The sequence below is a fragment of the Lepidochelys olivacea genome (assembly GCF_965140295.1).
Source record: "Lepidochelys olivacea isolate rLepOli2 genome assembly, chromosome: 4".
Taxonomy (NCBI): domain Eukaryota; kingdom Metazoa; phylum Chordata; order Testudines; family Cheloniidae; genus Lepidochelys; species Lepidochelys olivacea.
This window is the reverse complement of record NC_140414.1, coordinates 113,463,520-113,491,406: the sequence shown is the minus strand read 5'-3', so window position 1 is coordinate 113,491,406 and position 27,887 is coordinate 113,463,520. Positions and strand designations below refer to the sequence as shown.

Sequence of the window (27,887 nt, the reverse complement as noted above, 5' to 3'; positions counted from 1 at the left end):
TCGGCGGTGAGAGGAGGGGGCTTCCCAGCAGGCTGGGCCGCGGGCCCCGAGCCTGAGGGTGCCGGAGCCCCCCGCCATGCCGGCGTTCCGGCAGGTCGGGGAGAAGCAGCTTCCCCAGGAAATCATCTTCATGGCCTGGTCTCCCAAGAGGGATCTCATCGCCCTTGCCAACAAAGTGGGGGAGGTAAGGCGGGGCCGGGGGTAACGGGGAGCAGCTGGTCGGCCCGGCTCAGCCAGCTGGAAATGGTGGGTAGAGAAACCGCCCCCGGAGACAGGGCTGTTGTGATCTCTCCTGCTAGGGGGAGCGGGGTTCGCTGGCTGACAGCCCGTCTCCGCTCGCAGCGAGGGGCCTGCTGCCTGCCCCTCCACGAGCAGTTCCCTTAGGGCTCACCACACAGGGCTCCGCTCCATGGATCCAGTCCCGTGCCCTGCCTCTGGCAGGGCCCCGTACCTGGTACTCCAGAGAGAAAGAACTCTAGTCTTCCCCTTGGCAGCTGGGCAGTGCTGTGCCAAGGGGGCTAGCATTGGTTACCCTCAATGGCCATTACTGACATACCCCAAACACGCCTCCTTATTCCTTGTGGCCTCTTCAGCCACATGAATAGTGGTGCTTGGCTGTCTCCAGTGTTAGCGTGGCATGTGTCTTTATGAGTGTTTTGTTTTATTTTAAACCCTTCACATGAGAATGACTTGGTAAGTGCCCTGGGTTTACTATCTTGGCAGTTCCAGGAACTGTGTTCTTTTCATGCTGGCTGTATGGCACAGTTGCCAGCATCAGTGCAGGAGAGACCCAGGTTTACAGTAGCTGCTTGATGTGTTGCAAGGCAGAATTTGGTGGAACAGTGGTGTGAAGAATCTGGCACAATGCCTGAACACGCTGTATCTGAATCTATCTCAAATATTCAGTCTCTGATGACTTTGGGAAGCATCCTGTTTTCCTAAAGTGTATTTAAAAATTGCTTGCTGATTTTCTTCCTGTCTTATGTTCTCTCACAATCCTGATGTTCTTCAGATGTGTTCTGGAAAAGGGGTATCATTTAAATGTTCATCCTGTCACCATAAGATTCTGTACTCGTCTTCAAAATGTTCAGGTTAAGATCCCTGGGAATAAAGAGCAATAGTTGCTGGTGGGGGTGGAGTGGGTATATTGTCTCTCTGTGTTTTTTGCTACATATGTCGTCCTTTGTCCACAATATAATAGTTTTAGAATATATTTTGTGATAGGAGAATTTTTGCCTTACTTTTATCCTTTGTTAAAAAAACAGAATCTAAGTAAATGGTAATTCCCAGCTGAATACCTGGTTTTTTGTGTGTCCCAGCAGAGTGCGTGTTTTTGTGTGTGATTTAACAAGTGTAGAAAAATTAATTTATATTTAAAATAATTTTAAAACCAATAGAAGCATCGAAAACTGGTTAGCGGTGCAGAGGCAGACTCTATGTCCTGGAACAACATGTTGTAGATCTCAGTTTATTTCTTGAGGTAACGTAATTCAGAGCTTCCCTTGCCAGTTTGCTACATATTGCTTCTGATCTTACGGCCGTGCTGTCTGCTGATGACAGGGTAGGGGGGTTGCTTCTGTCAGAGAGCATTGTTTTTTTAATGTCTTTTTCTGGTCTCTCTGTCAGTTCCTGTTTTCCTTGTTTCCCTCTATCCCTCCACAGCACATTCTTTTTGCTGTCTACACCAGTGGTTTTCAATCTGTGGTCCACAGACCCATGGGGGTCCGCATACTATGCCTAAGATTTCCAAAAGGGTCTGCACCTTCATTTGAAATTTTTTAGGGTGTCCGCAAATGAAAAAAGATTAAAAACCACTGCTCTGCACTTTGGTCTCCTCATGATGCATCTGGCTATGCATGGGAAGATCAACTGCAATGCTTCCACAATACAGTTGCTATCTACCATATTATTCCGATTAGCCAGGTTGATTGTAAACTTCAGGTCTTAACCTAAAACCTCTTTTCATTGCTTCATAGTAGACAGTATGCCCCAGAACTCTGTGTGTGTATGTAGAATGACTGCTTTCTTGATACAAATAGTTCTAGATCTGACTTTCAGGATGTGGGATTTTCTTAAATCTAATAAAAAGGAGTGATACTTTAGTGGCTGACTTACAAAATATTGTTAAAGGAGAAGATGTTCAAGTTTCCTACATTTAATCTATCTGCTTTTCAGGTTTTACTTCACCGACTTGCAAACTTTCAGCGAGTTTGGAGTTTGCCACCAAATGAAAATACAGGGAAAGAAGTTACAGCCCTTGCTTGGAGACCAGATGGCAAAAGTAATGTTAAATATATGATGTTTTGTGCTGCAATAAAAATGGTGTTGGAAATCAGCAGATACCTTTCGTGAACACAGCACCACCTGTCTCAAAAAGAAAATACTCACTACAAAATTTTAATTTTATGTAGCAATACTATTAAAATAATAGTGAAAGGTACCCCTTTGATGTGTGATGTGATGTATAAAGAATGGCCAAATTATAGTGGCACTGAAGTAACAGGTGAAATCTAAAATCTGATTGCAATTATGGGAATATTATTCTTCAAATTGCATGGCACAGCTTTCAACTCTTAATAGTGCAGAGATGTTCCATGTCAATCATCCATCTGCATATGAATGAGCAGAATCTCCAATTATATTGTAACCTGGCATTCTTTGGGAATGAATTAGTTCAAAAAGATGAATATACTCATGTAAGTTCTTATGCAAATGTTGCCCAATGAATATTCGTGTCAGTGTTCTAATCAAGTAGGGATGAGTTCTTGTGAGAATCTTAGCATTATGTTACATTGCAATAAAATATCCTTGCTAATTGAACAGTGTGTCTCAAATGTATTTTTGGCACCAAATATGCTAAGACTTTAATCCATGCTTAGCTTATGTTTTCTCCCATGAGTAACAGAAAGCTAAGCATGGACCTAGGTTAAACATATGTGTAAGTCTTTGCAGGATCAGGTCATTTTGTCAGGTGTGACCCAATATGCCATTTTAAAATAAAAAGGTTGACTTCAAGTGTGCTTTTTAGTAAGATGGTTTAAAATTAGAAGTGACATTAGAAAAAGTTCAAATTGTATGTAGTATTTGGATTTAATGACTGAAGAATCATTACATTTCCTAACTTGTCATATGTTTGAGTAGCTGCAATGTTTTGTGTGTTGATTATTTAACATTATTCTGTTACTTCTCTAGTTTTGGCTTTTGGCCTAGCTGATACCAAGCGTGTTATCCTGTGTGATGTAGAAAAACCTGAAAGTTTACACTCTTTCTCAGTGGATGCTCCTATTACTTACATGCATTGGATGGAAGTAACTGAAGAAAGCAGGTAGCTCTAAAAACTTTACAGTTAAATAGTGGAATATAGTAGTTAAGCAAAAAAAAAAAAAAAAGTAACTGTCACATAGGTCAGTCACTTTTCCCACCACTTCATTTAAAAAAATCCCCTTTTTTTTGTTTCTAGTGTAGGTTTTTCATACATTTATTGATAACAGTGCAGTTCTAGTGCTAAAAGTTTGATATTTTTGTTTTCTAGTTATAAGAACAAGAACACTTTTAATAGTATCTTGTGCGTCCATTTATTAATTTATAGTTTATTATAGCTTATTTATTTAGATATATGAGCTAGTATTGACTTGCATAGTTGCTGCTCAGTTTACGTAACGGTGTTCTACCAATATCAAATGTATTGCTGTAATCTGCTTCATTGTACCTGGACAATGGAAGGTGATAAATTTAAAATATTATTTTTATCCACATTTTCAAGAATTTTAGTGATTTTGTTTATTTTTAATGCATTGATGGAAAACCCAGAGCTATTGGAAGTGCTGTCTTAATTATGTTTGTATCTCAGGACATAAGAGTACCCCCATTGTCTTGCAAGTTGTGTGCCATTAGTCATAAATTGTGCTTCTGTTCACTCTGACATTCGCACAGATCTGATATGAGCCCTTCATAGTTCCACATGCCATAGGGGAAGTTGGGGGCATCCCCGCCCCCATTTCTGTGTCCTCACAAACCAGTCTACATTGGCTGTATTAAAAAAACAAGAAATTCCATAAACAAAAATTTTGTTTAAAAGGGATTAAGGCTAGGTAAGTGTGACATTCTTCCCCCTCCCCATAAACACAAACCCTGAACCAGCAAGGAAATATTAAGCTAGGGGATATCTTTTAACCGTAGACTAATGCCCTTGTGGCCTGTTTCCACACTCAGCATCTTCATAAGTAATTTCCTGCAGAATATGTTGTGGGCTTCCTTAATCTCTCTTACAGTAATCTCTACATAATTTTAATTGCAACCTCATGCTTCCAGCATAAACATGTAATATGCTGGACACTTAACTTGTGGATATATGTTAACCTGAAATGAGGTTGTAAATAAGGCTTTGCTTTAGACTGACGAGTCTTTCTGTTGACTTCAGTGGGCTTTGGATCAGGCCCATAGACTTATGCTAGGAATTATTTAAAGCTGTTTAGGGCAGGGGAAATCTTTCTTTTTTTGGTGTTTGTACATTGTCTAGCACAGTGGGGTCCCGTGCTCCACGATCAGGGCCTCCCCGCACTGTTATAATGCAAATAATTAATAATAATGGAAGATTTGGGAAGCAAACCACTGAATCAGCAAATATAAACTTGTTCTTCGCCTTTCTATGTGGGAAACACTAAGTCAAAAGAAGAGGATATAAAAACAAAAAGAGAGCTCTTTAGCCATCTTGTATTGATGTGATTGTGTTTTAAAAAGACTTTACTTAGAAAACAAATGATATGCTTGTGAGATTTGTAACTCTTTGAACATACATGATATGTTAAGTCTAAATTACTACCTGGCATTTCATTTAAAAAAAAAATCTTTTACAATTTTTAAAGTCTGGCAGCAAAGGCAAAGAAATTCTTAATGATTCCTTTTTTTTCAGTGTTCTCACTTCATTTTATAATGCTGAGGATGAGTCAAATCTTCTCCTGCCTAAATTACCTGCATTGCCCAAAAAGTAGGTGTTAAATTAAAAAACCTAAATATCTTAATTTGTCATTTGGTGTCATTTTATGGGTTCTTTATGTTTAAAAGTACACAACTGTTCTGAAGTAAATAAGAAGACATCTTTACTAAAGGCACTTATTTCTCAAACTTTATTTTGCCTTCAATTTAGCTACAGTACCTCTGCAAAAATTTTCAGGTAAGAATTGATGACTTCATGTCTTCTTATAATGATGCTTATGGTTGCCTATGGGTTACCATAATCATACCATTTTTATATTTTTAGTGAAGAAAAATCAGATGAGATTATGAAGCTCTTGGGTGATGTAAGGTAAGTATTGTTCTTTGAAATCCATAAAATAACGGCAAGTTTGGATTTAAAATAAATTGTAACTTTTTTTCTTAATGGTGACCTACAAAAGGGGTGGCAGGAAAGTCTCTTGGCTTTTATAAAGTGCAAAGAAAGATTTAATGGACCCAGGTCTCTCTCTTTGCTGGAGGACTTCTTGAAGGAATATAGAACTGAAGTGGGAACTGTATTACCCTTTAATTGAAAGAGAGGGAGAGTTGGTTGAATATTTCAGAGAGCTTTCTTTCAAATTGTCTTAATCTTGAGTTAAATACATGTTAAGCAAAACTAAATCGTTATGTAGTCGGATAAAGAATCCCTTCATCTCTCAGCTGATCACGTTTAAGTTTTTTGTGATGTCATAGTTCAGCTAATTCTCCATGCTTCCAAAGAATACACTAGCAAAAAAACCCTAAAGCCCCTGACATAGTTTATAAGCATTAAGCATACAAATTCTTGTAAAACCACCCTTTGTCTCATTGGCAGTATAATTAGTCACTTTAAAACTAGCCTATTTAAAACAAATGGAAGTGATGGGTATTCTTTAAAATCATTTTCCCTTCCTTTGTCTCCCCCATTTGCAGCTTGGATAGGTCCTCTTCTTAGATTAGAGAAATGTGCTATCAAACACACCATAAATGCTTAAAAAATAGCTAACTGCAGCTTCCTCCTCGTCCTCTAATATAATTGGAAAAAAAGATCTCTATTGACCTATTTTTGCAGGGAATGGTTTGTTTGTTACTTCAGCAGGGCCTGAAACCACTTGGAAATATGGTAAATACTTATTCAATTTAAAATTACAATTACAGGGTCAGATTCAGCCCTATCATAGATCACCTACCCCAAAGAGTTTACAATACAAATGGACAGACAAAGGATGGGAGAGGAAACATAGGCACAGAAAGATGAAGTGAGTTGTCCAAGGTTACACAGCAAGTTAGCATTACAGCCAGGAACAAAATGCCACTCTCTCAGGACCAGTCCAGTGCCCTGTCCACTGGATGGGATTCCCTCTTCTGTTGCTGTTGTCATTGGTGCTTGTTCTCAGGTGCTACATTTGTTTTCAGTTTTCATTGCATTTGAAATTGAGTGGGGCAATGCCATTGTGTGACTGCTGGTGATATATTCAGAGTTGTATTAGAGTAAAATTAGCTGAATATAAGAGAAGATTTAAAAGAGGAAATATGCTGTTGTCTACTCTTTAGAAAGAAGATTGCTAGTTAGGGTGTATGTATAAATCAAATTTTCTCTCATCATCTATCTATACTAATAACATTGGTGCTAGTAACTTTTTTGTAGAGCTATTAATTTCTCTCTTTAAACAATATTTTAATGTATTTTAAATTTTTGTCTTGTTTTAATGTTGACTATATATTGGTGATAATCTTCACACTACAGACTTTGATTACTTTTAAATATTAAATCCTAAGAATAGGTATTCATGTGGAATAGAAATAGCCAACTAGTGATTTACTGACTAGGTTTGTCATAATCCAGTAAAATTTGATTCCCCCCCGTCCCCTCCCATTTGGACAACTCACTGAGTAATTTCTGAGTCTTATTTGTTATCAGGCTAAATGCCCTTGTTCTTGGAGGCAGTTCTGGATTCATTGAGGTTTATGCTTATGGAATGTACAAGATTGCTACAGTAATAGGGGTAAGTGTTTTTGTTTTGTTTTTATTTTTAACTTCCCTTGTTATTTCTCCTCTTAAAATACACTTTGTTAATTAAACACAGTTTTTAGTTCATCTTTGGGAGTGTAAAGTATTGCAACTTCAACACTTCAGTATTACTATGCTTAAAACCCAGAGAGAGGAATAGTTGTGTGGTTTTTATTTTGTTTTTTAATTAGTATTCCATCTGGAAATCTTCAAATCCTGTATCATTTGAAACAAAGTGCACCTTAATTGTACTTGTGGTACTTGTGGTACCTTGGAGACTAACAAATTTATTAGCCCGCTTCATCAGCTGTAGCCCACGAAAGCTTATGCTCTAATAAATTTGTTAGTCTCTAAGATGCCACAAGTACTCCTCCTGTTCTTTTTGTGGAAACAGACTAACATGGCTGCTACTCTAAAACCTTAATTGATTAGTCTCCTTAGTGTTGGTATGGCAACCCCCATTTTTTCATGGTGTGTGTGTGTGTCTGTCTCTATATATCTTCCTTCTGTATTTTCCGCTGCATGCATCTGATGAAGAGGGTTTTAGCCCACGAAAGCTTATGCCCAAATAAATTCGTTAATCTCTAAGGTGCCACAAGTACTCGTTCTTTTTGCTGATACAGTCTAACATGGCTACCACTCTGTAATTTAATACTGATTATCCAAAACAAAACAGTATGCACGCATTTTTGTTTCCCCTCAATAGCTGAGATGTTTATTTCTCTTTTCAGGTGATACTTACACAGAAATAGAATGCAGTTTCTGTTTGAAATAAGGGCATGTGTTCAGTTCATCAGTTAATAGATCAGTGTACTTGTACCTATTGGGCTATTGAGAAAATGAGATACTTTAACCCCTTTACATTGGACTCTTTCAGGTGGCAGGTTCTTGCCTTGGATTATGCTTTTCTAGTGATTTGAAATCACTATCCGTCATTACAGAGGTGCAAGTTTCCCCAGACAGTGTACCGGAGATTACCTATTTCCAGGTGAGTAAAATGCAGACTGCAAACGCACAAATAGTGGTGTTTTCTAAATGTTCTGTTAAAATATTTAAACTATTTATTTTTACTACTCATATGAAACAATTCTAATATATTGTCCTCATTTCTATTTACATAACGATAAAAATATTTTTATTCCCACCTTCTCTAAAGTTCATGTAATATTATTTAGGTTTTTTGGCTTCTCCATTTTGACTCAAATTGTTGTAATACGTGATTGACAGTGATGAAGCTCTGAAGTGTTTGCATTTTTCTGAACAGTAGCTGTATTCTAAAGGCTTTTTATGTACTGTCTCCTTTCTGCCAAACTAACAACTAAATAATTTCATTATTCCCTATTATAGTAGGAAATATATTTTAATATTCCCTATTTTAGTGACTGTGGTTTTTGCCTTAATGAACGTGATCGAGGCTATTGTTACAGAAAATAAAAAGACCATCCATCTGATTATAACTGTTGCTTATCTTGCATATTACAGCTGGACACCAGTCTGCTATCGGTTTATTTACCTGAGGTAACTCGAATGGCCAGGAAATTTACTCATATTTCAACTCTCCTACAGGTACATTTTTGTTATGACTTTTTTTTAATTCCACAGTTATTACAGGCATTGGATTTTGTAACCCTATTAGTATAAAACACTTGCCTACTTAGGGATTTAGGTTGATTTTAAGTTAATATAGAGCACCGCTTTAGAAATGTAAAGATAAGAGTCCTCTGAGAACATATGTATGTTTAGTCTGAATTTTAAAAAAGTCACTGCACTAACTTCTCTTTGCATTGCAGTATATAAAGTTATCATTGACATGTATGTGTGAAGCATGGGAAGAAATATTGATGCAGATGGACTCACGTCTAACCAAATTCGTACAGGTATTGTGGTATAAGCAATTATTTGGGGAAGGCAGAGAATGAATAGCTTTCTTATTTATATTAAATTATTTCATATCTCAGTTTTGTTTCTTTCATAGAATCATAGGTCTGGAAGGGACCTTGAGAAGTCATCTAGTCCAGTCCCCTGGACTCCTGGCAGGACCTAGTATTAGACCATCCCTGGCAGGTGTTTGTCTAACCTGCTCTTAAAAATCTCCAATGATGGAGATTCCACAACCTCCCTAGGCAATTTATTTCAGTGCTTAACCATCCTGACAGTTAGGAATTTCTAAACCTCCCTTGCTGCAATTTAAGCCCATTGCTTCTTGTCCTATCCTCCAAGGTGTTAAGAAGAACAATTTTTCTCCCTCCTCCTTGTAACAACTTTTTATGTACTTGAAAACTGTTATCATGTCTCCTCTCAGTCTTCTCTTTTCCAGACTAAACAAACCCAGTTGTTTTCAGTCTTCCCTCAAAGGTCATGTTTTCTAGACCCTTAATCATTTTTGTTGCTCTTCTCTGGACTTTCTCCAATTTGTTTCAGAGTAGCAGCCGTGTTCGTCTGTATCCGTCAAAAGTGCCACAAATACTCCTGTTCTTTTTCCAATTTGTCTATATCGTGTGTAATGAACAGCTATCACAGGATAATGGTCTCTGTAAATTCAGAGGCAAGCTGGAGTCCATTAGTAATTAATGTTTGTCAAGTGCTTTGAAGTTGAAAAAGCATTGTTTGAGAGTTCAGTAGTTTTATCCTGTGACTTTCTAGTCCATTGACAACAGTCAATTGGTATACCATCATCAATCTCATTATTTTAATGGATTCATGTTCATGCAGTAGTGATGGTTGTCCACTAATATAATTATTGGCTGATTGCCTTCTTATTAGATTTGTGTTTTCTAACCCACTGAGTATACTTCTGTTAGTGATTGACCAGCCTGTCCATGAAAGTGTACAACTTGAGCAGTACGTTTACACTCTTAATTTGTGAGTGGCTAAAGTTGAATTTCTTTTTTATAAGCAAATAATTTCCTAGCACAGATTCCAATTATCATAACTATTGAATTGGAGCACCTGCAGCTTGGTTCATCTCACTGGCTCTATGTCAAGTAGGAAAAAGTATAGTAGAATATGTATAAGGGAGCTACCAATGAGGTGCTGTTGGAGTGGCATAAATTTTGTAATCCTTGCTAGTATTTAACAAACAAATTTAAAAAATTGTTTGGTAACATACATTCTGAATTAATAAAAATAATGTTCAAAACTCTTATCGCTAATGGAATAAATGTGAAAGTAGTGAATATTTTTTCCTATTTTAATCATTGAGTTTCCAGTGGTCAAGAATGCATTTTCAGTGTTCAATGATGTATTTTGTTTCTCTGTATTTTAAATGAGGTGTTTGCAATTCTAATGTTGTAAATTGGTAATTTTTAAAAATCATCAGTTTATTTCAGTAATTTTTGATTAACAGGAAAAGAACACAACCACTTCTGTACAGGATGAGTTTATGCAGCTGCTGTTGTGGGGCAAAGCAAGGTAGTTGCTGCTTGGGTTTTTATATTCCTGTTTCAACTTGTAAATGCATATTCAGATTAAAGAAAGAACACTTATTTTAATTTTTGTCACTTAGCCTTGAACTTCAAGCACTTTTAATGAACCAACTAACAGTAAAGGTATGGTAATGTTTACTGTCTTTAAATGGTCTATTTCAGTATCTTTCATAAGTGTCGTATTAATATACTATAATGAAGCATGTCTCTTTTCTATCAGGGCTTAAAAAAGCTTGGTCAGTCCATAGAGTCTTCGTACTCCAGTATACAAAAATTAGTCATAAGTCACTTGCAGAGGTAAGTCATATAACACCTAATGAATTACAGAGATAAATTTATTAGTAAACCTTAGTTTAAAAGAAACTGAGCCCAATGAAAAACATAACCACTTCTTGTCATGATCGTGCAGAGTTTAGTCTGTTATTATTTTGTGACATCAGAAATTAAAATTTAAAATGTAATTTTGAATATTAACTCTTTTCTCCCTAAAGTATTGTAAGGGAAGAAATACTTGATTTATTTAACTGATTAGAGCTAGAAAAGTCTAACACTGTACAGGAAATGTGCTGTAGCTAATGTTTAAGGACTTGGGACTGTGATTCAAAAAAAGTAGGTAATGCTTTTGGACAGAATGCTTGCTCTCTGTAAAATGAGGATAATGATATATTTGAAAGAACTTTACAAAGTAGGGATGAGAAAGTGCTGTATAAGAGTAAGATATTATGTGTAAAATATTTGTCAGTTAAACGAGTCTCCACTTGATTAAGAAATTATGCTTTTCTGTAATAGTGGCTCTGAGGCATTGTTGTACCATTTGAGTGAACTGAAAGGAATGGCATCATGGAAACAAAAATATGAGTCTCTTGGACTAGACGCAGCAGGAATTGAAGGTACAGTAATTGGCTTACTACTCATCACGCTGATGTTCGTTGTGAAAACTAAAAATGGTTGCTCTCTTTGCAGATGCTATTACTGCTGTGGGCTCCTTCATCTTGAAAGCAAACGAGCTTCTTCAGTAAGTATTTATTTGGAGAGTTGCAACACAATTTTATTTTCAATAGGGCTGTCGATTAATCGCAGTTAACTCATGTGATTAACTCAGAAAAATTAATCGTGATTTAAAAAATTAATCGCGATTAATCGCACTGTTAAACAATTGAAATTCATTACATATTTTGGATGTTTATCTACATTTTCAAATATATTGATTTCTATTACAACACAGAATACAAAGTGTACAGTGCTCTCTTTATATTATTATTTTTCCTTACAAATATTTGCACAGTAAAAATGATAAAAGAAATAGTATTTTTCAATTCACCTCATACAAGTACTGTAGTGCAATCTCTTTATCGTGAAAGTTGAACTTACAAATGTAGAATTAAGTACAAAATAAAACTGCATTCAAAAACAAACCAATGTAAAACTTTAGAGCCTACAAGTCCACTCAGTCCTACTTCTTGTTCAGCCAGTCTCTAAGACAACAAGTTTGTGTACATTTTATGGGAGATACTGCTGTCTGCTTCTTATTTGAAATGTCACTTTGTACTTAATTCTACATTTGTAAGTTCAACTTTAATGATAAAGAGATTGCGCTACAGCAGTGCTACTCAAAGTGGTGGTCCGCGGACCGGTGCCGGTCCGTGAGCCATCGGCTGCCAGTCCGCGTGCACATTGGGAAAAAAATTGCTGGTCCCCCCACATCAGATAGCTTGAGAAGCACTGCACTACAGTATTTGTAGGAGGTGAATTGAAAAATACTATTTCTTTTGTTTATCATTTTTACAGTATAAATATTGGTAATAAAAATCATAATATAAAGTGAGCACCATACACTTTGTATTCTGTGTTGTAATTGAAAAAATGTATTTGAAAATGTAGAAAACATCCAAAAATATTCAAATAAATGGTATTCTATTATTGTTTAACAGCGCGATTCATTGTTTTAATTGCGCGACAGTCCTAATTTTCAAATATAAAAATGTAACATATAGCTGAAATGAATGTTTGAAGATTTTTCTATGTCATTTTATGTATTAGAATAATCCCCTCGAGTAACTGTTCTATGACCTCCTTTATTTAAAACATAACTGAAATGATCAAGTGAGATATTGGAATGATGAGTAGGGCAACCAAAATGGATCTTAGGAAAAGAAGAAATATAACTGGTACAATAGAGGCGTTTTATTCTACATTGTGAGTGCCAGTTTTGTAGACACTGGGGTCCTTTGGGAAAAATAGCATGTGATCATGTAATTGGAGACTGTATCATAATGCACAGGCACATGCAAATAATGCAAATGCACTTGACTTTGCAACCTGAATAACGGTTAACGTTAATCTTTTAACCGAGCTAAATTTGTGGGTAATATAAAATTTTTGATATTGTTTAGTCCACAGTTCATATTTCAACAAAATTAGTTCTCTTAATGAGTAATTTCCAATAACCAGAGCAGTTTTAAACTTAAGTATATAGTAACTATCTTAATTTTCCTTTCACATAGTTTATGTATGTGCAATTTCCTAGGTTATTAGAAAAGTAAACTGAAAAAAAATAGAAATTCCATTAGGTGGCATCATCTTGATACTCACATGGGTCATCAGCAGAGTTGGAACCTTTAGATCCTCTGCCATTTGAGGTAATGGAGTAACAGCAGTAGTAAGCTGTTACCCTCTGTATGGACCAGCACTACAAGAAGATGAGAAACACATTTTGCCACTGGGCTTCACAGATATTTACTGATGAGAGGAATGGTGAAACTTAGGAATTCTGAGCTCCATTCCAAGCTCTGGAGGGGAGTGTTGTCTAATGGTTAGACCCTTCTGTCTGTTCTCCCAGCTGTGATCCCTTCTGCCCCATCCCCTCCAACCTGTCTCAGTCCTTTCTCTCCCCTACCCTGTCTCCTTGTCCCAGTACCTTTCTCTTTACTTCCCAATCACCACTCCTCAGACTTTTCATCCTAGTCCATCTCCTTGCCTAGCCAATTCTAGGCTCCCCCTCTGGGCTTGTTTTTGGAATCCCATTCTTCCACTGACTACCAGTTTCTCCACTTCCCCACACCTAGTGCCAGTCTCCTTTCCCAGCCAGTACCTCTCTACCTCACCGTAGCCCCTTGTTCAATCTCTCTCCCCCTTTCTGCCCTCCAGCTGGGTCCCAGTCTGCCTCCTCAGTCTCCTGCCCCCCATTCTGTCCCTGGTTCACTGTCCCAGGCTTTTTGCCCAGCCAGTCCCTGCAACACCTCATCTGATTTGTGTCTTGTTCCTTCCCTGCAATTTGGCTCCCAGCCTCCCCACCCAACCAGTCTCAGTTTTTCCCCACCTCCAAGTCCCAGTTTCTCTCCCCTCTAGACCTAGTCTCACCAAACTCCTTGTCCCAATCTACTCCTTTCCCTCTCTCCTGTCTGGCTTTTATCCCCTCTGCATCTTACTCCTGCGGGCATTCTGCACCAAAAAATTATAAATTCTGTACACAATATTTTTAAATTGACAAATAAAACTTGCAGAATTTTGCACAATAAATCAATGTGGAGGCTCCAGCATGGCAGTGGGAAGCACAGTCCACTGGCTGCACAGAGGTGGGAGATCACCCTGCAGCCTCCCCCTGCCCCCTCCTGGGACACTGATTTGGCAGTGAGGCTGCACCCAACCCTGACACAATGCAAGGGCTGGGCCTGCCCCCAGAAACACCCCAGGGCTCTGCTCCTTCATGCCAGGCACACTAAGGTAGGGGGCAGGCAGGCTCAACCAGGCAGAATCCAAGTTTGGAGAGGCTTAGTGTGGGGGGGATCCAGGTGTGGGGTGAGAGGGTTCTGTGTGGGACAATCTGGATGCAGACAGCTTATTGTCGGGGTCCAGGTGTAGGGGGATCTGGATGCACAGAGGCTTGTTGTGGGGTTGGTTCCAGGAGCAGGAGAAGTGGGACTCTGCAGGGGGTTCCAGGTGAAGGTGGTTGGGGCTCAGGGGGAGGGTTCTGGGTGTACTGGATGAGGCTTGATGGGAGGGGTCTGAGTATGGGGAGGTCCAGATGCAGGGGGTTGGGTGGATGGGGGAGCAGCTTCTCGTACAGTGACCCCTCCTCCCGTGGCTGAAGAGTGATGGGGGTAGGAATCAAGGGAGGATGCTGAGCTTCCTGCAGCTGGGGGAGCTTTCTGGGGATGGGTCTGACCCAGCCCCAGCCGTTCCTTGCAGGGGAAGAGGAAGTCCTGTCCTCCCCCTGCCTCCAGCTCAGCTAGCAGCTGATCCCAGCTCAGGGTAGGAGCCACCAGCTGGGGTGTCCCCAGCCCTGTGGTGATTTACCTCCCCACCGGCTGCTCTGAGTGCCTGAAACAATATACCTGCACTGCTGAGGAAGGGTGAGTGACCATTCTTGCAGCTTCCCTTCTCTTCCCTGTCAGAAAGTAATTTTTCTGTAGGGAAGCAAAGGACTTTGTGATGGATGTGAATTTTGCGCACACACACACCAGGGCGCAGAATTCCCCCAGGAGTAGTATTTGAATCAAATGGCTTCCTCCTCCAGTAGATGTTAGTAGTGGGATGTTTGAGAGCACAGGAGAGAGATTTCCCTGCTCTCAGTTCCAGTGCGTGGCTCAGAGAGCAGCTGGGAGCAGCAATTACAAGAAAACTCTAACTTCACCACTATAGCCCTGGACTGGAGGGAGCATGCTCCACTGCTCTGTGGGGATGGTACATGCACCATCCTGTCATCTATAGGAGTTTTTTGGGGATGGAGCATGCTCAGTGAGGATGGAATCTACAGAGATTTTAGCTGTTAGGGTCTAGCAAGTCTGTACTGAGCATTTGTGAGCCATGATTTCCCCCCTCCCCCTCCGGCTTATAATTTGGCAAAATACTGGGTGAATTCTCATGCAGACAACAAAAGACATACCCCCTGACACAAGTTTCTGCCCTCCTTCCAAATTTCAAGTCCCTATTCCAAAACATGAGGGTGCTATCAAAGAAAAGGTCACCAGAATCTTTTAACTGGGAAACATAGTTTTCACTAGCCTCGTTCTCCAAAATGACTGAACCAGTTTGACTGAAATTTTCCAAAACAATTCAGCCTGAGGCAGACATCTAGTATGGGAAAGTCCAGCTCAAAGAGTTAAAGTTTGGCAAAGTTATAAACAACCGAAAGTAGTATTGTAATGGGAAGCGAAAGGCCAACTTAACAAAACGGCATTGCTGCCATCCCCACCTATAATACAGTTAGAACTTCTGCATAAACTTGCAGCTTGTGACCTTTGTTTACATCAAGTCTTCTACCAATTTGCATTTTTTTTTATACAGAGTTATAGACAGTAGTATGAAAAACTTCAAAGCATTTTTCCGATGGTTGTATGTGGGTAAGCTTAATTATATCCTAAGTATTTCATATCTCCTTTATATTTTAATTATTTGCTTTGATATTCTATGACAATTCCAGAATTAGTGTAATAATATTTGCCTATGGGTTAATCTGTGGAATTGACTTCTAACAAATGTAGTTTGATAAGCTCCTTGATAGCTTTTTAAAAAAGAAATTAAATGATTAAAAGAGCCAGTATTGTATTTAAATACTGAAATGTTGGCAAAAAATAGATTGACTAAATCCAGTTGTGGAGCTGCTGTTATGACTTTCTATTTATTGCTATCCTGGAAATTCATACAAGTTAAAGTGACTTTTTTTCCTTTATATAGGTGATTGACGGAGCGGAGGGAATCTTTGGCTATGGTTTAGCTCTGGTATATTAACAGTGGTAGCTCTTGGCCAGTCTAAATGAAGAGCAGTCACTTAATTGAGGAATCATTCCCTCTCCTCATTTCAAAACCTATATTAATACTGAATCATACTAATAAATAAAACCTAAGAATCTTGATTCCTTGTCCCCTGCGCTAGTCAATATTGCATCTAAAGAGTAAACTTTCCTGCTCTGTCATCTGTATCTTAATATTTTACCTTAGGAAAATTTTAAGTGTATTGGAAAAATAGCATTTTCGCTGTTCTTATTTTCCCCCAGCCATGCTGAGGATGTCAGAAGATCATGTTCTTCCAGAGCTAAACAAGGTAGTAGTAACTTCTTCCGATTAGATGCTTTTTTATAATAATGCAATGTAAAATCTAATTCTGAAGGTAGCCAGTGGTTTAGTGCAGTTAGAAACAAAAACCAACCTTTTAAGGTTGTTTCTTTAAAGTAAATTGCATTTAAAGAATAATGCTGTCCTGCTAGCCCTTTGGGATAGTTAGGGCATGAAATGCCCTCAGTTGCACATTATTGGCTGTAATGTGGTCAGCCTTATGTCTATTACTCTTCTGAAAAAAATCTCACTTTTCTCTTTGAAATTGAGTAAACTATATGTTGACCATTTTAGTGAGTAGGCTGTATAGTGGATCTTTTCACCTCTTGAAGGAGGCTTACTCTCTGCTCCCCTCTCTAGTGGGCACCTTTGCCCTGACTGGGGTGTCTACTTCCACCCCCACCCCACCCCCGTCAGCATTGCTTCTGTTTCTTTGGGTCTAAGTTAATATCACTGCTGTTGCATGATCTTCTCTGCAGCAGTCCTTTAGACACTATATAAAAGCAGTTGCTGCCCATCTAAACTTTTACTAATGTGAAGCTTTGTGTTTGATTTGTTCCGAAGAAAATTGTTGCTTCCCAGTATTCTTCACTAGCAAAACTAGCTCTAACCAGCTCTAACTTTTTACCGTATTATCCTCTAGGTGCTTACAAATTGATTGTTTTAATAATTTTGTTCCAGTATATTTCCAGATATTGAAGTTAAGCTGCCTGGTCTGTAATTCCCCAGGTTCTCTTTGTTCCCCTTTAGACAATGATATGTTTGCCCTTCGTCAGTTTTCTGGGACATCACCCATGTTCCATGAGTTCTCAAATATAATTGAGAATGGTTCTGTGATTTTTTTTTTTTTTCAACTAGTTTCTTAAATACCCTAAGGTGCATTTCATCAGGTCCTGCTGACTTGAATTTATTTAACTTATCTAAATATTCTTGTTCTTTCCTTATTTTGGCTTGTGTTCTTTTCTCCTGGTTTAATATTATTTGTTTTAGGTATCTGGTCATAGTTTACCTTTTTAGTGAAGACTGAAGCAAAATTTGCATTAAACACCTCAGTCTTCTTGATGATGTCCATTATTAACTATCCTTCCCCACTAAGTAGAGGACATAAACTTTCCTTCCTCTTCTTCCTAATGTACATATAGAACCTCTCTGGATTGCCTTTTATGTCCCTCACAAGGTACAACTCATTTTGTCCTTACATATTTGTGCTGGGTTTCTTTACTTATGCTTAGCAATTTTTCCATGTTTCCACTTTTTGTACGATTCCTTTTTGATTTACAGGTCATTAAAGAGCTCTCAAGGGAGCCATATTGGCTTCTTACTATTCTTTGTATCTTCTTCCTTCACATCAGGATAGTTTGCTGTTGCACCTTTTAATATTGTCCCTTTGAGACAACTTCCAGCTCTCCTGAACTTCTTTTTCCCTCTGATTTTTCTTCTTACAGGACCTTATCTGTTAGATCTCCAAGTTTGTTAATATCTGTGTTTTTGAAGTCAATTTTTTTCTTATTCTGCTGCTCGCTCCTTCCTTTTCTTAGAATCATGAAATCTATCATTTCATGATCACTTTCACGCCAAGTATCTTCAGGTTCGCAACCAATTCCTCCTTGTTAGTCAGAATCAAGTCTAAAAGGGCTGGTTACTTCCTCCACTTACTGAAAGAAAAAGTTTTCCCCAATGCATTCCAAGAACTTATTGGACACTTTGATTTGTCTTATTACTTGTCCAGCAGATGTCTGGGTAGTTGAAATCCCCTATTACTATGATGTCTTATGTTTGGATATTTCTGTGTGTTTTTTTTTTGTTTTTTTAGAAATTCCTCACCCACCACCACTTCCTTATTTGTTGGTGTGTAATAGATCACTGTAATGACATTGCCTCTGTTCTTTTCCTCCCTTTTATCTTCCTCACTTTTATCTTTCAATTGGTCTGCCTCTCTCGTCCTCTGGACCTTCATAACAAGTGTGTGTTCTTGACGTACAGTGCAACATCTCCCTTGTTCCTCTGTGGGCCCTTCCTGAGCAAGCTATGCCCCTCTATGCCAGTGCGGTAGTTAAGAGATTTATCCCACCAAGTCTCTGTGATGCCAGTTAAGTAATTTAATTTATGGACTAATACTTTCAGTTCTTCCTGTTTATTCCCAATGCTCTTTGCATTTGTGTGTAGACATCTGAAATGGTAAGCAAAGTCCCCCACTTTGCCCTGTTGTTGCTCTTATGACCGTCTTGTAATTTTCCATTTCTCTCTCCCAACATTTAGCTCTCTGTTAAGGTCACCTTTTTTTTTTATATCTACCTGTAGGCTTTTGTCACATGCCTCCTTGGAACCTATTACATTCTATATTTGTTTGAATTATGGTTATTTTATAGTCTTTCCCCTTTTTATTTCCATTAGATGACTCAAAAAGATATCACATTTGTTGCTGATTTTCTTACTGAACACTTCAATGAGGTAAGGTATTTCAGTTTACTGAGTGCTTTTATGCATGCACCCTAATTCTGTCTTCAGACAACTGAACTGGAAAGGCTGGTTAAACTAAATTGTCTTTTGTTTTTTTTTAAAGTGTCTCACTATGAAAAATCATCTAATTTCCCTTGTCTTAAGTACTGTCAAGTCAGTATTTTGTGTTTAAAATTTGTTTTATATTTGGTTCAGGCACCAGAGCTCTACAATCGTAAAGGAAAATACTTCAATGTCGAGAGAGTTGGTCAGGTAAAGTATCAGGCTGTATATTGAGATAAGAGAGACAAAGTATACGGACAAGCACCAGCTGGGGAAAGAGGGACAGGGGAGCAAGGGCTAGAGTATTAAGATGATGTAGTTACTAAAGAGCACTCCTTCTAACTCCCTTCCTGCTGCTCAACACACACACAGGTGTTATGAGTGGAGGATACTATTTTATCTCCCTGATTATTAGGGAAAATTAATTGGATTCATATCTTATAAATTATTTCCTTCATTTGTGTGGTGTATTTAAAAAAAAAAAAAGTGGAACACGGTTGAAACTAATGTTGATGGAATGAAATTGAAATCTGTTTGCTTGATGTCCTTCAAATCCTGGGGCACTAGTATTAGAATCTAAAATTGCAGTTTCAAAGAGAAATGGTTTATAACTATCTCTGATAAGAAGTTCCACAGCATTTTGAGTAACCTGTTATAATCTGATTTAGAATGGACAATAAAACATTTTCTAAAGATGTGGGAAGAAGGCCCAAAAACTGGGTTATTTATTTTTTTAAAAGGCCAATTAAATGAAGATATTATGACACACATTCTTCTCACACAGTCCTTCAGTGAATGTGTCAGAAGTATCTTGTTCTTAAATGTTTACTGCATGGATCTGTCATTTCTTGCAGTACTTGAAAGATGAAGATGACGACCTTGTATCCCCACCTAACACAGAGGGAAATCAGTGGTTTAACTTCCTTCAAAACAGCACACATCTTAAAGGTATTGCATGCTGTGCAATCAAAGATACATGTGCAGATTTGATGATAATAATCATACCTGGGTAGGCATGAGTGCAAGTAAATTATACTGTGTCAGTTGCAAAGAATATCAGTGGTGTAGAAACAAACCTGCAGATCTCATTGCCCTATAAAGATGTTTCCATACAGGCCCCTGCTCAATCTAGAATAAGATCACAGTTTTGCAGACTGTTTTTCCTCAGGCATTATGGAATCCCTCTCCCTTTTATATTCTTCTCTCACTCATGTAAATTAGACATCAAGTAGTTGATGCTCATAGTAATTGTTTTTGATTGTCTTGGTGGTCTAAAACTCTTCCATAGCATGGACCAAATTATAACAGAGAGACTATCTTGTAGACCCTTTCTGCCTATTCACAGTCATGTAGCATCCTTATGGCAACTACAGCAATTGTTTATATGACAAAATATATCTAGAAAGTTATGTAATATAATTTAGGTATCTTTCCATTTGATTTAGTGGCTGGAAATAGCCAACACCGTGTAACTGGAAATAGCCAACACCGTGTAACCAGCCAGTTTTCTGCCACCAGCAGAGAACGCTGCACAGTTTGAGAATGATTGTATACACCAGCTTCTTGTTAGTATCACAAGTCAGCAAGTATTAAGGCATTCACTTGCCTTGTTATCTGCATAGAACTGTAAGCTTGAAGGAGCTAGGAACATAATAAGTGGTTTTGTGACTGATGCTATATTTCCAGTTTTTGGTAGTTTATATTACCTTCTAACTTAGCATATATTTATTATTTTTCCAGTAAAATCTTTGTATTGAAATGAATTAGATATACTTCAGAAGATAATTAGTAACAAATAATCTTAAATGTGTGTGCATCAAATGTATCATGTCTCAAAGCAAGGAAATTCTAGCTGAAAATATTTCCATTTTGCCCAGACAGTAGATTGGCTAAGAAGAAAAAAACATTTTTTGGTATAACAGGATGCTTCATGACACATGTATTGCTAGCTGTTGGCTGGATGCAAGTCTCATGTTTCTACTATTGGAATTAGTTGGTGGGGAAGAGAGCTACAAAGGGCAAACAAGACTCCAGTTCTGATTTCTATATCCAGACCCACACTTCTGCTAGAATGCAAACTCATTTAACTGTATCTTTACAGAAACTGTATTTTTCAGTAAAAACCCTAATTATTTGTTTGCAGAAAGTCCACTGCTGTTTCCCTATTACCCTCAGAAATCACTGCATTTTGTCAAAAGGCGAATGGAGGGTATTATTGATCAGTGTCTACAAAAACCAGCTGTAAGTCCTGTTTGTTACAAACTGTGTGCATTTTGGGCCATCAGTTGCTGCTGTTTTTTGATCTTGTCATTAATTACTCTAAATTGTTTAAAGTGAATTTAGTACTCATTGAAGGTGCCCCATTGCATGCCCTAAGGGCTGAAGTCCCCTAATATACATGGTGTACCACAAGGATGGCTGTAATGCAGCTTCCCCTTCCAGTGTGTCTTGAGCCTGTCATGGGGCTGAGAAGGTGGTTAAATCTCCCTGCCTCTTCAGTTCTTTGCTTCTCACACACACACAACTAGAATCCATTTTTAAATGTAATTCATTTTATTTTCCAAGAAACAGTACAGTGGTTTAAATAAATAATTTTTAAAAGTGTGTCAAGTGATACGAGATTTTGTGATAAGGACATTTATTCAGAAGGAACTGGGCTGAGTCAGTCTGTTTCAGGTAGGTTGTGATTACTTTAAAAAAGTCGGGAGGTGTGTGTGTAACTGAATAATTTTTTCTGCATTTTGGAATGTTTTCATGGTGTGTTTCAGGATGTGATTGGAAAATCAGTACATCAAGCAGTTTGCATGCCTCTATACAAAGGATCTAAAAGGTACATTTTTTTTTCTACATTATGTTTAGTGTTAATGAGCATAGAATTATTGTAATTGTTACCTTCTGACTTTCTTTTTTGGTTTTCTGTTTTAGTGAGGACTCTACCCCTCGATTATTTAAATTACCCTTTATGTAAGTATACTGCTTCTCGTACTGTATTTCATTTACCATGTTTTATGTTTTGGTCTAACTTTTTTGTTTTGTTTTTGTATTTTAGGTGGAATGACAAATCCTCCAACTTACATTATGTTCTCTTCATGATGTTAGAAAGTTCTCTTTCTAAAATTTACATTTTGAGGCGGCACACGGATGTTTCCAGGTAATAAATTGATTGGAAATGGAAAAGTATGCTCTTGGGGCCTGATTTTGCAGCCAGATGTATCTAGATCCAGTTCCAGGCTTAGGACCTTGCTCTTCATTGCTGGATTGAGTTATTTTACTCTTCTGTGATTGTATGCTTTATTGAAAAGGAAATGTGTCAAGTATTCTCTGCTCCTTCCTTTCAGTGAGCAGTAATGGTAATGTTAAGTGGGCTCTTCATCTTACTTCATCAATATTCACCTTGGTCAACACCTCAAACCTTGTGATAGACTTTGTATACTTATTACAAAGCTTATCACAGTCTGTAAAAATGGGAAGATGATCTCAGTGATACGGACAGTTATACTCTTAATTTCTTAATGCCAGTGGTTAGTAGCGCCTGATGCCAAGGTCTACAACACAATTCTGTAACTTCAGTCCTTTCATCCATATTGTCTTTTGCTTTTCTTCTTCCACAGCCCATCCTTCAGAGTGGAAGCAACATATAGCTTGCCTGTCTGTTCTCATCCAAATAGGCTCTGCAGTCTGTTCCAGTAGTTGGTGTAAATCTTTGGATTCTGGTATTTTGGCATGGAACTTCAAGGACGAGTAACACAGCTAGTTTTCTCCCTCCTTTTAGGTCTGCTGCTAATGGACTACTTGCTGTTGATTTTGGAAACTTTTTGAACAACAGTATAAATGAAAGCTCAGATACAAGGTTAGTATATCTGGGAAACAGGGTCTTTAATAATTTGTCAGATTATATTCCTTCAAGGGTTTGCTTATCCTACTTAATGTTTTTTTCAGCTGTTTACACTTAGAGCAACTTGCAGGATCAGGGTCTTTGTGGGCAGACCTGGGCACCTGCATGCATCCTCATAGATCTTCATGAAGTAACTTACAGGATTTTGGGCAGGTGGCTTACTTTGTACTTGAACTCAAGTTCAAGGAAACTGTCAGAATTTGCTAGATGGAAACAAAATTAGTTTAGTTCTGAAACTGCTCTTGCCTAAACATGGAATACTGACACTTTAAAAACAGTGACACAAATAATAATATGCATGAAGTGTGTAATGGTTGGCCATAATTTTCTCAATGCAGTGTTTTTGGGGAATTCTCTTCCCAGGTTTTCCCTTTTCTCTGCTCTCCACATCTCAGAAAAGCCATGTCAGGCCAACTTCTCCTTCTAGCAAAGGAGGGCTAGATACGACTGCCTTCAGAGCTAACCAGCCAACACCTGTGTCATAAATATAAAGGGAAGGGTAAACCCCTTTGAAATCCCTCCTGGCCAGGGGAAAGCTCCTCTCACCTGTAAAGGGTTAAGAAGCTAAAGGTAACCTCGCTGGCACCTGACCAAAATGACCAATGAGGAGACAAGATACTTTCAAAAGCTGGGAGGAGGGAGAGAAACAAAGGGTCTGTGTCTGTCTGTAGTCGTCTTGGCCAGGGACAGAACAGGAATGGAGTCTTAGAACTTTTAGTAAGTAATCTAGCTAGGTATGTGTTAGATTATGATTTCTTTAAATGGCTGAGAAAAGAATTGTGCTGAATAGAATAACTATTTGGTTAGTCTCTAAGGTGCCACAAGTCCTCCTTTTCTTTTTGCGAATACAGACTAACACGGCTGCTACTCTGAAATATTTCTGTCTGTGTATCTTTTTTGTAACTTAAGGTTTTGCCTAGAGGGGTTCTCTATGTTTTTGAATCTAATTACCCTGTAAGATATCTACCATCCTGATTTTACAGGGGGGATTTCTTTATTTCTATTTACTTCTATTTTTTATTAAAAGTCTTCTTGTAAAACACTGAATGCTTTTTCATTGTTCTCAGATCCAAGGGTTTGGGTCTGTGGTCACCTATGCAAATTGGTGAGGCTTTTTATCCAACATTTCCCAGGAAAGGGGGGGTGCAAGTGTTGGGAGGATTGTTCATTGTTCTTAAGATCCAAGGGTCTGGGTCTGTAGTCACCTAGGCAAATTGGTGAGGCTTTTTACCAAACCTTGTCCAGGAAGTGGGGTGCAAGGTTTTGGGAAGTATTTTGGGGGGAAGGACGCGTCCAAACAGCTCTTCCCCAGTAACCAGTATTAGTTTGGTGGTGGTAGCGGCCAGTCCAAGGTGTAATATTTTGTACCTTGGGGAAGTTTTGACCTAAGCTGGTAAAGATAAGCTTAGGAGGTTTTTCATGCAGGTCCCCACATCTGTACCCTAGAGTTCAGAGTGGGGGAGGAACCGTGACAACCTGTTTCAGCAATACCAAATATTTCCTGGGGGCTTGCTTGCTGTCTTTTAGTATTCCCATTCCCTGCCTTTTTGTGTGAAGGATCAGACAAACTTTGGCCCTGAACATCTATCGCCTGCACATGGCATTGCCATAAAAACCATGGACTGCCAAGCTTTCTATAAGCTTAGGTTCATGACTGCGTATTTTTATGACCTTTATGATCATTAGCCCATTAGCAGGTTAAGAACACGTCATTTGTGGGCTGAGGCAAAATTTGGATCTAAAATGTGAAACATAAATACTGATAACTTACTTAAAGATCTTTCAGTATTTATTCATTCAGCTTTTTCATTTACTGTTTGTAAAACTTGATAGAATACAAATAAACATACCTGTTTTGCTATAGCTTCTACAGTTGTATAGATGCACATTTTTATGATGATGAAACTATAACCGTGGTTCTTAAGGAGAATGCGGAACAAGAAGGCAAAGAGAGAATCTTGGCTCAGTTGCCTTTATCTTCAGTGTATGTTGACGAGGACCAAGAAAGGGAATTCAGCTTGAATTCTAGTAAAAGGTATGAAAACATGACCCCCTGAAAATTAAGAGCTGAAAAGCGGATTATACAAGTATCTGATTTGTATACAGTTATACACTTAACACACACGTATTTTAAAGAGGAAAAAAATAACTTTTTCTCTTCCTCTGAGGGGAGATGATTACAATTGATTACAACTTCCAAATCTAATGTTTGTGCATATTTGAGATTGCATGCTATTTCTTATAATAGAACTTCGCATCTCTTTTTTTAATAAATGAGAGAGGCAATTTTGAGAATGTATTGAGGAAGTAGAAACTTTGTCTGCTTCTGTGTAAGAGGTTTTGTGCCTCACCACTCAAAAGAGTACTAGAGACTCAGGAACAGGAGTGAATGCACAAGATCTGCAGTTGCACTGAGAGGGATAGGGTAATAAAAGGTTGAGGGAATATTTCTTCCTCATTCTCCCAGTGGTTGTACCTATGAGTATTATCACTATCTGTTGAAAAAACATAACTAACTTATCTTTGGAACGAAACAGCAGGATCAATGCCTTCCTATACTTATTTATATTGCCATAATGGTTTCAGGGTGAGAAGAGAGATTTTCAGTACACTGTAAAGAAAAATATGTCCAGTAACAGAAATCTAGAGTATATGCAGTAGGAGAATCACAGCATTTATAAACCTGTTGCCTGTGGTACAGTAAAATTTTAATTCTGTCATTTTTGTCTGAGGTTACTCAGGGTAGAGTTGTTGCTTACACAAACACACACACACACAATGAATTTCTGTTTTTTACCAAATGTAGGCTGGATGAGCAATCTGATGATATTCCTACACGTACTATCTTTTTGGAAAGTCAGTGGAGAGTACTGGAGAATATGAAAGCTCAGTATGTTGCAGTGAATGGCATTCGGAAAGTTTCTTGTGTGGTAAGTATCATGTTTACAGTCTAGCATATAAATCATTAAGGGAAATAGTTTGCTGGTGCAGTGACTGAAGAGATTGATACTCTGCATCAGTTACTCTTAGGGCACTTAATTTGTTTTGTAAAAAAATGTTTTCTATATCCTGTGTTCTACAAGATCCTTAGAAAGAAAGGAGGAGACAACTTGCATCTCCGCTCCAGAGTCGAAAAAATTATAATAATAGAACTTAAATGTTTGCTTGCTTTCTGTGTAGATAGATTGGAACAGGTTAGTTTAGTCATATTTACCTTATTCTTAATCAGCCGTAGCAATGAAATAGGTTTGTCGCTAACTTGTTACTTTACTTCACTCCATTTAAAAGAAAATCAGGGTTTTGGTAAGTGCTGTTTTTAAAGGCATTGGCCAACATTTTCAAATAATTTTTTTCTGTTTATTTTGTTAATGAAAACTTCTAAATATTTCCATAGCTAAGTTCGAATCTCCGTCATGTCAGAGTGTTTGAGATGGATGTAGAAGATGATGGAGAGGCAGAGGAAGAGGAGGAGGAGGAAGAAACCACTCAGATTGTGGGTGGTGAACATGAAGAGCTGAATCTGTCTGCAGTTAACCACAGTAGTGTGTGTGGTGGTTCTGCTGAGCTGGCAGATGAAACAGAAGAACATGAATCAAGCCTGGATTCTTGACCTGATCCTTGATATTTGTGCCTTCACTGTAACAAAAAAAAAAGGAGAAGAGACTAAAAGCTAGCTTCAAATCATTGATACTTTTCTTTGTACTGTACCAAATATTATATTAATGTTGTGGATGTTGTAGAATACTACACAATGCTTCAGACAAAACCATTTCTTTGCTCCAGAGTATGTTTACTGAATGTTCGTTCTGTTACAATTAGTTTGTAACAAACACAACAGTTTCTTCCTGGAGTATTGCAGTATTGAATATATATGGGGAAGGGGTGGTGGAGAGGGCTGCTGGAGTTTTAAAGAGACATAACCAATCTGTGTAGCCCATAAATTTACCTACCTGAGGAGAACGTGTTATAGGGGTCAGATTTTCAGATGTGTGCTTAATGTTTATGTCCAGTTGAGGGGTGCGAACACGCTGTGCCCTTGAAGCCAAGGTTTACATACGTATTTGACTAACACACAGGTTTGCAGACATGCATTGGGTATTTGGCTACCCAAGTTTAGCTAGTGCACATTTCAGAAGTTTGACTCGTGCTTTTGTAATTCTTGCTTGTATTACTGGGAACCCAAAAATTGTTAAAACAAACCCCCCTGACCAACCCATTAAAGTTGTTAGACCCCAGCTATGTCTGTGTTACTTTATATGCAACAGAAATATATTGCAACCCGTGGTGTGGTGCATGAGACAATTCTTGAACATTTTCCCCTGTGTATTTTATGATGGAAAATTTATATTATTACAGAGAATATATTTTTCTATTCTGATATGTTTGTATGTCTCATGTATGCTTTCAATTTTGCCATATTTATCTCCTTTTCTAATTTATGTTTATTGGAATGTTTTGGTGCTCAATGTGAAAGCTAGAAACCTGTTTAAAATCTGAAAATGTTTGCCTGTTGCTGACTAGTTGGTCTCCTTTGTGTTCTGTAACTGCAGCTCAACTCTTTGAATTAACAGTGCTGCTAAATACATAATTCTATAAAACTGTGTGAGTGAATTTGTGTAACTTGAATTGGGGGAAGTTAGTTCTTATGCATGTGTTCTGGTTCTACACTTTTTTTTAAATTAAAAAAAAAACCATAAAACTTGTACAACTATTCTCTATAAATTGCTTTTCTTTGGTTGTGTTGGTATGTCTAATGCCAATGAGTGATTCTAGAAATTATCATTCCTACCTTATCAATATGTAATTTGATTTTTTTTTAAATGGACCCTTATTGGATGTATAATTTTTTTAACTTCTAAAGAGAGTGTGTGGACTTTTTACTGGCAGAGAGAGCTTTGTAAATGTAAAGTGATTGGTATGCTTTGAGAGGTTTTAGGCTATGAAGCTCCTTAAAAATCAGCTCCCTCCCCTTGCCTGTTGGACTATCTAAAAGTTCAAAGGCTGCTCTCTGCAGAGTGGGCTTGCT

General features: G+C 38.0%; 1 protein-coding gene across 3 annotated transcripts; it reads left to right on the top strand.

The window, feature by feature from the left end:
* Window positions 1–27,464, top strand: ANAPC4 (anaphase promoting complex subunit 4). Of its 3 annotated transcripts, none has more exons than XM_084627271.1 (28): window positions 1–184; window positions 2,176–2,281; window positions 3,193–3,325; window positions 4,913–4,987; window positions 5,147–5,173; window positions 5,261–5,305; window positions 6,896–6,980; window positions 7,863–7,973; window positions 8,468–8,551; window positions 8,776–8,862; window positions 10,332–10,396; window positions 10,491–10,533; window positions 10,631–10,707; window positions 11,200–11,300; window positions 11,374–11,425; window positions 15,697–15,752; window positions 16,407–16,453; window positions 18,859–18,915; window positions 19,120–19,176; window positions 19,821–19,914; window positions 21,110–21,207; window positions 21,735–21,796; window positions 21,892–21,930; window positions 22,016–22,117; window positions 22,739–22,816; window positions 24,726–24,896; window positions 25,668–25,791; window positions 26,256–27,464. In XM_084627271.1, the coding sequence occupies exons 1-28, from the start codon at window positions 77–79 to the stop codon at window positions 26,469–26,471; spliced, it is 2,400 nt and encodes a 799-aa protein (XP_084483397.1). In that variant the 5' UTR covers window positions 1–76; the 3' UTR covers window positions 26,472–27,464. The 3 variants fall into 3 exon arrangements, with proteins under 3 accessions (XP_084483397.1, XP_084483396.1, XP_084483398.1); XM_084627270.1 differs by having other exon boundaries at window positions 16,407–16,456; XM_084627272.1 differs by lacking the exons at window positions 24,726–24,896; window positions 25,668–25,791; window positions 26,256–27,464 and adding an exon at window positions 23,225–23,805 and having other exon boundaries at window positions 16,407–16,456.
* Window positions 27,465–27,887: the final 423 nt, after the last annotated feature.